This window comes from Loxodonta africana, chromosome 23 (assembly GCF_030014295.1).
Source record: "Loxodonta africana isolate mLoxAfr1 chromosome 23, mLoxAfr1.hap2, whole genome shotgun sequence".
Classification (NCBI taxonomy): Eukaryota; Metazoa; Chordata; class Mammalia; order Proboscidea; family Elephantidae; genus Loxodonta; species Loxodonta africana.
In genome coordinates this window covers 48,727,502-48,739,803 of record NC_087364.1, presented here as the reverse complement: position 1 = coordinate 48,739,803, position 12,302 = coordinate 48,727,502, and the positions used below count along the sequence as shown (strand labels likewise).

Sequence of the window (12,302 nt, the reverse complement as noted above, 5' to 3'; positions counted from 1 at the left end):
TTGGTTATAATTTTGATGCTCAGATTGCCTGGATTGGGCCAGTGAGGGCTTCTTCAGGCTGGCCCATAAATCCTTTTGACATGTCCCTATCAGTCTCCTTTTTTTCTTACTACACAAAATGTTTCAGCTTCATCTAACCGTATAATCAGCCATATCATCAAGGAGCCTAAGTTCTTTCTAAATGATATTTAGAAGCCAAAATCTGGGTGCTAGGTATGCTCATTGCTACTGGGATATCATTGCTTTAGATCCTAGGTATGTGCACACACCAATCTGTGCATTCACCCATCCGTCCAGCCATCTCCATACTGATATCTCCAATGACAATTCTCTTTCTGTTTTCAAAACTCATTTCTTTCAGAATAAAAAACATGATTCTCATTATCCACGATATATGCACTTATTTCCTCAATCCTGAATTGCTAGCCCAGAGAAATAAGTTAGTCACAGAAGGGCCAATATTATATAATCTCACTTATAGGAAATAAGCAAGTATATAGAAACCAAAGATTATTAGTGGTCACCAAGGTTGGGAGGGAAGGGGCAAAGGGGAACTTTTGCTTAGGGGGCATTGAGTTTATGTGAATGGTGCTGATGTGACTTGGAAAAGGATAGCAGGAATGGTTGGTTTTACAACTGGAAAAATGTAATGTCACTGAATTGTACATGTAGAAATTGTTGAGCTGGCATATATTTTATTATGTATATTTTCACCACAATCAAAAAAAAAAAAAAAAAGAATTGCTAGTCCATACCACTATAAAAAATAACCTATTCTCTAGAGTTCAATATTTGTTTATAGTTTTTACTCTTTAGCCTAAGGATATACACTCAAAATTCTGTGTTCAAAAGTTAGTTCTATTATGTTATAAATTAAATATAGTTAGGTTCATTCCTTTCAGTTTGTATTCCATTTTCCCACCCCCTTTTTTTTGAAATATTAACATGCTTCTAAGAGAACTATTAAAAGGCATGATTAAATAAGTGTCATTTCCTTATACTTTCCCACAGTTCCTACCCTGCCTACCCATCCCGTATTGTTAACCAATTCCATTAGTTTCTATATTATCCTTGCTGTGTTTCTTTGCACAAATGAGCAGATAACATGTATATTTTCTTGTTTTTCCCTATCTCTTCCACAAAAATAGCAACCACATACTCACTTGTACACTTTGCTTTTTTTCATTTAACAATATATCCTGGAAATCATTTTATATCAGTTCATAGGGGTGTTTATTCTTTTTTTCTCTCTCCTTAATCTTTTATGCATGGATGTACCATAGTTTTTTTCATTCATTTTCCTGTGTATGGGCGTTTAGGTTGTTTTCAATATTTTTCTATTACAAGATTATTTAGTGAATAACCCTGTGCATATAAGTTCATATTTGTTGGAGTTGTTTACTTAGGGTAAATTTCTACAAGTAGGATTGCTAGGTCAGAAAGTGAAAACAAAGGTACTTTTATTGCATATTGCCAAATTCCCCTGTAGAAAGCATGTACCAATTTGCAGTCTCAACACTAATATATGAAAAAAAAATATATGAGAGAGTGTATTTCCTACAAGTCTTTCCAAGAGAATGTGTTATCATACTTTTTATTTTTTGCCAGTCTCATAGGTCAGAAATGGTTTCTCAGTATAGTTTTAATTTGCATTTCTATGATTATGAATAAGGATGAATAGTCTTTTCAATTGTGCTGTTTTAATCCACCACTCATCTGTCTGTTTATCGTACCTTGGTGGCTTGTGTGTTGCTGTGATACTGGCATCAAATGACCCTGCTGTCATTTGAAATATTCCACCAGTATTTCAAATGACAGCAGGGTCACCCATGTTGGACAGGTTTCAGCAGAGCTTCCAGACTCAGACAGACTGGGAAGAAGGACTTGACAATCTACTTCTGATAGAATTAGCCAGTGGAAACTTTAGTAACAGCAGCAGAACGTTGTCTGATATAGTGCCAGAAGTAGAGCTGCTCCAGTTGGAAAGCACTCAAAATACGACTGGAGAAGAGCTTTGACATATTGCATTGGGCAAATCTGTTGCAAAAGACCTCTTTAAAGTGTTAAAAAGCAAAGACGTCACCTTGAGGACTAATGTAAGCCTGACGCAAGCCAGGGTATTTTCAATCGCCAGGTATCATGCAAGTGATATGGAAGACTGAAGAAGAATAATGGCTTTGAATTATGGTCTTGGTGAAGAATATTAAAAATACCATGGACTGTCAGTAGAATGAACAAATCCGTCTTGGAAGAAATATAGCCAGAATACTCCTTAGAAGTGAAGATGGCGAGACTTCATCTCAGTTATTTTGGACGTGTTGTCAGGAGGGACCAGTCCCTGGAGGAAGACATCATGCTTAGTAGAGGGTCAGTGAAAAAGAGGAAGACCCTCAATGAGATGGATTGACGTAGTGTCTGCAACAATGGGCTCAAACATAGCAATGATTGTGAGGATGGCTCAAGAACAGGCAGTGTTTCCTTCTGTTGTACGTAGGGTCACTATGAGTCTGAACTGACTCGACAGCACCTAGCAACAGCAGTGTTTTTGTGAATTGACTATATATGTCTTTTTCTTATTTTTTTCTCAATATTTTGACCTTTTCCTTTCTATTATTGAGTTCTTTTATATTAGGACTCTTACTTTTTATAATACATAATGCAAATATTTTCTCCTAGTTTGTCATTTGCCTTTTGTTTTTGCTTGTCATGTTTTGAGTCATGCAAATGTGTTTGTTTTTAATGTAACCAAAATGATCAATCTTTTCTTTCAATGCCTCTGGATATTACAAAGCCTTTCCTATACTCAGTTTGTGCAGGAATTCAGCTTTATTATTTTTTTCTAACACTTGTATAATTTCAGGTGCTTCTAATCCATTTACAGTTTATTTTTGTGATCAGCGTGAGCTATAAATATAATTTTTATATTTTCAAATGCCTATTCAATTATCCCAGCACCTTCTATTTAAAAGTCCTTCCTTGTCCTCGTCATTTGAAATGCCACCTGTATCACATACTAAATTTCTGTATTTACTTGGGTCTATTTCTGGACTTTCTATTCTGTTCACTGGTTACCTGTCCATTCATGTGCCAGTGCCTCACTCTTTTAATTATATAGGCTTTTAGTGCATGTTCATAGCTGATAGGGCTAATGTCCCCTCTTACCTCTGCTTTTCCAGTTTTTTCCTAGTTATTCTCGAATGTTTATTTTTCCATGTGAACTATAATATCAGCTTGTCTAGCTGCAAAAAAATTGTGTTGATATTTTTACTGAGATTACATTATATTTATAAATTTACCTGGGGAGAATGGACATCTATCTTTCCAATGTTCAGTTGTCCTATCCACGAACAAGGGCATCTCTTTCCATTTGTTCAAGTCTATTCTTGTGTCTTTTGATAGTGTTTTAAATATTTCCTTATCAAGTTTTGCAAAGTTATTGTTAAGTTTTTCCTTAAATATTTTGTCTTTTTTGTTGCCATTGTAAATGGGGTTTTGTCTATGATTATAGTCTCTAACTGGTTATTGTTTGTGTATTAGATACCTAGTGCTGCTATAACAGAAAGATCACAAGTGGGTGGCTTTAACAAAGAGAAATTTATTCTCTCACAGTCTAGGAGGCTAGAAGTCCAAATTCAGGGTGCCAGCTCCAGGGGAAGCCTTTCTCTGTCTGTTGGTTCAGGGAGAAGGGCCTTGTTATCCATCTTCCCCTGGTCTAGGAGCTTCTCAGCAGAGGGACCCAGGGTCCAAAGGACACGCTCCCCTCCTGGCTCTTCATTCTTTGTGACATAAGGTCCCCCAGCCTCTCTGCTTACTTCTCTTTTTTATATTTCAAAAGAGATAGACTCAAGACACAACTTAATCTTGTAGATTGAGTCCTGCCTCATTAACATAACTGCCTCTAACCCTGCCTCATTAACTTAACATCTGTTAACATCATAGAGGTAGGATTTACAACACATAGGAAAATCATATCAGATGACAAAATGGCGAAGGATCACACAATACTGGGAATCATAGCCTAGGCAGTTGACACACATTTCTGGGGGACACAACTCAATCCTTAACATGTATGAAAGCTGTTGATTTATATCCTACTGAACTTATCATCTGCAAATGGAGGTGATTTTACTTATTTTCCACTTCTTATATGATTTCTCTTGTCTAAATGCATTGGATGATACTTCTAAGACAATATTAAATAGTATGAAACTATATGCATATACATATATATTATATGTATGTAATACATGTAAGAGGAGTTCTTGGGTGGTGCAAATAGTTAAACTCTGGATTACTAACCAAAAGGTTGGCGGTTCAAACCCACCCAGAAGTGCCTTGGAAGTAAGGCCTGGCATTCTGCCTCTGAAAGGTCACAGCCTTGAAAACCATATGGAGCAGCTGAACTCCGCACACATTGTATTGCCATGAGGAATCAGCTTGTTGGCAACTAACAACAACAGTACATGTATTAACAGTAGATGTATTATATATTTTTAAGCACATTAAGAAAGTATCCTTCGTTTTCTACTTTCTTCATTGTTTTCATTAGGAATAGGTACTGAATTGTGTCCAAAGCTTTTCAGCATCTGTTGATATAGTCATATGATTTTTCTTTCTAGATCGGTCGATATAATAACAGAGTTCTCATATTGAACAATTGAGCAGAATTGCACCCCAGAACATGTCTCGCTTGGTTATGGAGTATTATTTTCTTATTGTTAACTCTACTCTTAATTGTATGAATACCAAGGCTCTGTGGAAGTGTGGATAACCCTGGCGGCATGGTGTTTAAGAGCTACGACTGCTAACCAAAAGGTCAGCAGTACGAATCCACCAGGTGCTCCTTGGAAACTCTACGGGGAAGTTTTACTCTGTCCTATAGGGTCGCTATGAGTCGGAATCGACTCAATGGCAAGGGGTTTGGGTATGGAAGCGTGGTTCAAAGAATGGTATCATCTAGGGTGCTTATTAATCTACAGATTTCTGTTGAAGCAGAATATCTGGGGAGGGCTGCAGGAATTTGCTTTTAACAAGTCCCCACAGGTGGTCTTTATGCACACTGAAAACCACTGTTCTACTATATTGTCCAATGTGAAGCTTCTAAAAATGGAAAATTACTGCAAAAAAAAAGTATTTACTTCACCAAAGGGTTTGCTCACTGATTCCAATAAAAAGCTGTTTTGTGTCTTAAAATTTTAGATTCTAGATCATGGTCAGCTGCAGGAAAGTAGATGATACAGAGAAACCAAAAGGTAAAACATTAGCAGCCAACTGAATATTCATTCACTCACTCATTTATTCGTGTTTAACACTGTGCAAGGGCTGAGGATACAAAATACATAAGACCCAATTCCTGTCCAATAGTAGAGAAATGGAGCCTTAGAAAAACATGTATAAAAGAATACATTAGGCATTATATTAGAAATATTTTCCAGGAATTGGGTAGGCATCGGGGCTTAAAAGAGGAAATGCTCCTGTCTCCTGGATCAGAGAAGACTTTAAAAAGGAGTTGTTGCCTTCGATGAAGAATCTTTACAATATAATGTTAACAGATGTGGAAAGAAATTGATTTGCAAAACTCCTATTTACATGAAACTTTGCAGACATGCATCCCTTACACCTACACTTGAACTTGTGGCAAACACAGTTACAAGCTCTCTCAGACATACAGGGAAGGTAATCTGTTAGTGGAGGGATCTCTGTACATAACCTATCAAAGAATTTCTTTCCCAGACCTGCAAGCTTAATAGAAACACTGGATAGCATCACCAGTAACAGAAAACCTTAGTAATAAATGGAAACTTCCATTAATGGAACTATTTATATGCTTCATGTTCTCTAAAAGGGAGAAAAAGATTTATATTCTCTTTCTATTACAATGTGAAATGGTTTATTTCCACTCCATTTATTCTTAGTATCAGACAACCATTTTGTGGGAGAGGGACCATAAAATCCTGTGACTTACTCTAATGCCAGGGTAATGATTATTGGTTGCTTGGTACGGAAATTGTCTCTACCTGTCACCTGATGAGAGGGCAACGTTTCAAAGTACAAACCTAGTACCACTTCTCACCAAAGTCAAACGTGGTGAGGATTCTTTCATTTCCTTATTTTAATGACCTAGAAGGTTTTTATTTACTCGAAGCCTGTACGTTTTAACTGCTGTTTTGGGCTGGATATGTCTGCGTCAGGTGGTCTTGACGCACATCTTGCACTGAATTTAAATGGCAGCAGGTGTCAACTAAGATAGATGTAAGTGTTACACTGAAGTCTTGAATTATCTACTGTGGCTTAGCTGTAATCATCACTTGTTGGTAATTACCTGCCAAATCACTAAAATAAAATGTTCACATTTGAATTTATTTAATGAATTAAGACTTTAATGATTTAATGATTAGGGAAAAAAAAAAAAAAAAGCGTATTCGTCCAGATTAACAATATAAAACTCTTCAGACAGCAAAAATAGATCCAAGGAAAATTCTGAAATAAAAAAAAAACTATACATATTATAATCTATTCTTAAGAACATATTTAAGTAGCATATTTATTTTACAGAACAATAAAACTTAATATGCCCTGATTGAGCTTGGTCATATTAATTTAAGCAACCTTTTTTTTTTTTTCATTTAAATTTACAGTTGGCAATCAGTGGATAAATTACATCTCATTCTGTGGCCTTAGAACACATGCACAGCTTGAAGGAAGCCTAGTCACTGAGCTTATCTATGTCCACAGCAAGCTGCTGATTGCCGATGACAACACGGTTATTATTGGTAAGTAGATGGCCTAAAATTTTGTGCCACGTAAAAAGTCTTTCTTATTGTCCTTGTCAAGCTTCCTTTGCAGTTGAAAGGGGCAGAAACACAGTATTTGAAACATTTCTGAAGCAATTCTTTTCTCTTACATCCTTTCCAATTCCCGTTTTAATTTGCGAAGAAACTGAGGCACAGAGCAATTAAATGGCCTTTGTGCACATGACAATGGCTGGAGGCAGCTTTACCCTAGCAGTCCAGTATCTGCCTGTTTTCTTTATTGTTCCCTTATTTTTATTCTGAATCCAAGTACCTAGATTTTGGGGATTAGAAGGGCAAAAAGTGCATCGTAAATGAATACCTGGTGGTATTCTGGTGAATATCTGTGGTAACCATTACCACAGATCTAAAATTACACAAGATAATATCAGAAGGATATTAACACATTGCTGCCGCTAGGCTTACCAATTTCTTTCCTAGCATCTATGTTTTGTGTGTTATAATCAGAGTGTACAGCAGCCCAGCGTTGTTGTTGTGTGTATGAGTCTGGTAGGAACTGTGTATTAATAATGTGTAATCCTAAAGTCCGCAGTCTTTTCTTGTCAGGAATACGCAGTACATTTCTCCAAGGTCCTATCCCCACTGACAGATTTGAGAGTTATTTGCCCATTCTACCCAGATAAGATCAACTTGACAAGAAGGGTGTTGAAGTTTAGCCACCTTCTTTCGTACATATATAGAAAGCTTCAGTTGCTCATCATTGAATTGTTTCACCTTCCAGTACCATGTTAGGCTAATACCAAAAGGCCAGGATGGTAAACAGTAATAACAACTACCCAAATAAATGAATGGGTTGGTAGAGGGAGAAGGCGCTTAGAGACACAATGTGAACTGGGAATTCTGCTCATCTGTTTTAAATAAAATGCAGTTTCTCAGTTATAATAAGGGACTTTCCTATTTTTTAAGAAACTGAATATCCTGGAGTGTTTTGAAAGTTTTTGGCAGTAAATATGCCTTTTCCATCTCTATTCTCCACTGGGGAAAAAAATAATAATGTGTATCTAAGAGTAATGATACTGTCTTATCTGCAACATGATTTGAAAAGAAAGAAGCAGTTCTGAAACTTGTGCCAAAAATGTGTAGAACTCTGTGGGGAGATACGTTCTTTTAGTACTTGCACAGGACAATTAAGAAAAATATCTGGTGTCTTCAATCTCTTACTCTATATTACTCTTATTTCCCTCAAGTTACTCTGCCTTGCTCTTCAGAAGCCAAACCACAGAATATTTTTCTATTAATTTCACCCTTGACAACAGGAATGGAAATATATTGATGCTTGCTGAAACACAAAAACAAAGCCAAGTAAAATTCAGTTGATCTCTTCATCAAGATTTCAGAACCCCTGAAGTAAAAATTGACAGATGTAAATATTTCCCTTTTAAAGCTCATTTTAGCTTTCAGCCTGCATTACTTAACACAAAGTATAAATGCAACGTAGCTTTCTGTAACAGAGCTAACAGTCAAATACATTTGTTGAGTTTTTTAATTGAATTGTTTTCCAGAAAGTTCTGTGAACCCCCCTAGGCTACGCTTTATTTGAGCCAGCAATGATTGATCAATTTTGTACACAATTCTTATCTTCTGTCATAAAACTGAAGATGTAGCCTTGGGAGTGTCAAGAGGTCAAATTTGTCAGTCCTTACAGGCTGCATTTCTCCTTCCTCAAGGGCAGTGTTGTTTAAAGAGCAGATTTCCCCCACAGAAAAATCCAAATGTGCTTTGGTTCTTCTCATCTCATTAGAAACTCTCTGAGTAAGTGGGTTTGTTTTTGCTGCTCCAATACATCAGCTCTGCTTGAGTTCATAACACAAAAAAAGTTTGAGAGTTTGAGAAGTTAGCTTGAGAATATTTTACAGGTGTTAAGCAAGTATTTAAAGGCTTGGTTTAAAGGAGGTTAAAGTAAATGTGACTAGTTTTTCTGACATGACAGACCTATGCCAGAATAATTGAATAATTGACATAAGGAAAATGAGGTATTGTTTATCTTCATTTTCTTCCTCACAAGGAAATATTTGTTTTCTCATATTGAAGATCTCTTTTGTCTATAGCTTTAATTATCTGTTGCCCTGGGTGGCCCTGCTAGTCTTGAAATCTGTGACCCAATCCAGTTTTTTCTAATCCATCTTAATATTGGCACTCAACCAAACTAACATTTATTTGTCTTTATTGAATAAAACAAGGCTATCCTTTTTTTTTTTTATCCTTTAAGTAAAGAGCTCTGAGGCACAACGGTTAAGCGCTCCGCTGCAAAACAAAAGGTTGGTGATTCGAACCCACCAGGGGCACCGTGGGAGAAAGGCCTGGTAATCTGCTCCTGTAAAGATTAACCCTTTACTGTTGAGTCAAGTCAGCTCCAACTCAGAGATCCAACTCATAGAGATCCTATAGGGCAGAGTAAAACTGCACCCAAGGGTCTCGAAGGCTGTAGTCTTTACGGAAGCAGATCGCTACATCTTTCTCCTGGCTGGTACCTTTCATTACCAGCCAAGCACTTAACTGCTTCATCACCAGGGCTCCTTTCCATAAAGATTAAAAAAAAAAAAAAAAGACTACAGCCTAGAAAACCCTATTGGGAAGTTCTGCTCTGTCGCATGGGGTCACTATGAGTCAAAATCAACTTGATGGTACCTAACAACAACAATCCCTTTACGTAGAATTTAAGTCTACCCTGCTGGCTAAGTGAAACAGTTTTTTTTAATGTTAACTAATATGCTACAAAGCACAATCCAAAGGAAAAAAAAACCATTGCCATCAAGTGGATTCCAACTCATAGTGACCCTATAGAACAGAGTAGAACTATCCCACAGAGTTTCCAAGGAGCACCTGGTGGATTCGAACTGCTGATCTTTTGGTTAGCAGCCATAGCTCATAACCACTATGCCACCAGTGTTTACAAAGCACGATAGGGAGTTGTAAAAATGAATAAAAGAATACAGTTGCCCTCAAAGGGAGAGGCAGGTATTCCTTCCACCTCACTACAAGAAACATCTGGATGGATACTGAGGACCTGGAGCAAGAATGTCCAGAGGCAATCAATAAGGTTGTGGGGAGATGGGGAGATAGGTCCAGTTACTGAATATCCGTATGTGAAATAGCAAACTTGAGAGTGGTGGGTGAGGGTGGGAATCAACTTCCGCTTACGGGGTAGTTGAAGGATGAATGAATTACACTCATTCTAAAAAGATTTCGTCCAGTAGCTCTCAATCCTTACTGTAATAGAATTGCCTGGGAGAGCTTTATATATATGTATGTGTATATTTTTATATATATATACACACACACACCACTTATGGGGAAGTTTGCTCATGCAATTTATTTTAAAATGGATCAAAAAATAAGATGGGTTAATTGGTGAATAGAGAGTTATGGAGGGAAATCCTAATGTCTGGTTCCTACTTCCAGAAATTGCGATTGAATTGGTTTGGTTTGGGGCCTGGGCATTAGGCTTTATTTTTGTTTTGACATCAGAATTTTTAGAAAGCTTCCAAACTGAATCTAATGTGCAAGCAGGATTGAGAAACTCTGGTCTGGAGGTACAAGAGATACTAGTAGGTAGAAACTACAGTGTAGCCCATTTGGGCTCATTGGTTGAGTCCATTCTCCTTTAAAACAAGCTAAACAGGGAAGGGAGAGTGTATTAGTTTCCCATGGCTGCTGTAACAAATCACTACAAACCTAGTGGCTTAAAAAATGTTTATTTTCTGTAGGCTAAAAGTCCAACATGGGCTTCCCTGGACTAAAATCAAGGTGTTGGCAGGACTGCATTTCTTTTTGGTGGCTCTGTGGGAGAATCCATGGAGCCCTGGTGGTACAGTGGTCAAGTACTTAGCTGCTAACAAAAAGGCTGGCAATTGAACCCACCAGCTGCTCCATGGGAGAAAGATATGGCAGTCTGCATCCTTAAAGATTACAGCCTAGGAAACCCTAAGGGGTAGTTCTACTCTGTCCTATGGGGTCACTATGGGTGAGAATCCAGACAGCAACTGGTATTGGAAAATGCATTTTCTTACATTTTCTAGCATCTAGAGACTGTCCACATTCCCTGGGCATCTTCAGAGCCAGCAACATCATATCTCTCTAAAGCTTTCCCAAAGCCTCAACCCATTTTTCTGTAATCACATCCCTCTCTGACTCCCTTTCACTTTTAAGGGACTTTGCGATGACATTACAGGGTCGCTATGAGACGGAATTGACTTCAAGGCAGAGGGTTTTGTGATGGCATTGGGTCCACCTGCCTAATCCAGGATACTCTCCCTGTTTTAAGGTCAACTGATTAACAACCTTAATTCTATCTGCAACCTTAAATCCCCTTACCATGTAACCTAACATATTCACATGTTTCAGGAATTAGAATGTGGTCATCTTTGAGGTTCATTATTCTTTCTGTCACAGAAGAACTAACAATTTCTTAAACAAGACACACAAACTCAAAGGAAAAGATTGATAAATCTAACTGCATTAAGATTCAGGACTTTATTCATTAAAACTCAACCCCACTGCCATCAAGTCGATTCTGATTCATAGAGACCCTATAGGGTTTCCAAGACTGTAAATCTTTATGGAAGCAGATTGCCACATCTTTCTCCCACGGAGCCATTGGTGGTTTTGAACTGCTGACCTTTTGGTTAGTAGTCGACTGCTTTAACCACACAGCTGCCAGAGCTCCTTATTCATGAAACGACATCATAAAGAGAATAAAAAGATAAATCATAAACTGAAAGAAGGTATTTGCAACACTTCCTATCCAAAACTCGTAAAGTACCCCTATAAATCAATAAGAAAAGATAAACATCCAAAGGAAAATGGGCAAAGCACTCGTATAGGAATTTCACCAGAGGACACACCCATGGACCATAAACGTATGAAAAGATATTCAGTCTCATTATTATAATAATGAGACAAATAACAGTTTTTAGAAATACCAGACTGGAAAAAATTTTAAAGTTGGGCAGTCCTATCTATTGCAAAGAGCCCTTGTAGCCCAGTGGTTAAGCATTGAACTGCTAACCAGAAGTCTGTGGTTTGAACCCACCAGCTGGTCTATGGGGGAAAAGACCTGGCGATCTGCTCCTGTAAAAATTATAGCCTAGGAAGTTCTACGGGACAGTTCTACAGTGTCATATAGGGTTGCTAGGAGTCAGAATTGACTTGACAGCACACAACAATAACAATATCTATTGCTAGTGTGAGTACAAGTTGGTATAACCACTTTGGAAAGCGGTATAGCATTACTTAATAAAGTCCCACACCCTGCAACCCAGCAATCCTGTCCTATAGAGAGAGCCTAGATAAAACTCTCGTATGTGTACACCAGGAAACAAGTACACAACTGTGTAGAACAGAATTGTGCCTCACAGCAGAACTCTGGAAGCAACCCACACATCCATCGACAGTATAATGAATAAATAAATTCTGGTGTGTCCCTCCAAGGAAAATAAATGAATTGTGATTACTCACATCAAAGCAGAAAAATTCCAAAGACATAATATT

General features: G+C 37.6%; 1 protein-coding gene across 5 annotated transcripts in view; it reads left to right on the top strand.

Annotated features, from left to right (window-relative positions):
- PLD1 (phospholipase D1) overlaps window positions 1-12,302 on the top strand; it is a 230,693-nt gene that overhangs the window by 204,434 nt on the left and 13,957 nt on the right. For 4 of the 5 annotated variants that reach the window (XM_010596030.3, XM_023555502.2, XM_023555501.2 and 1 more), the window contains one exon: window positions 6,639-6,773. The exons of the other annotated variant lie outside the window; for it this stretch is intronic. In XM_010596030.3, the coding sequence (XP_010594332.1) occupies window positions 6,639-6,773 (135 nt within the window). The remainder of the gene's footprint in view (window positions 1-6,638; window positions 6,774-12,302) is intronic. 5 annotated transcript variants of the gene reach the window in all.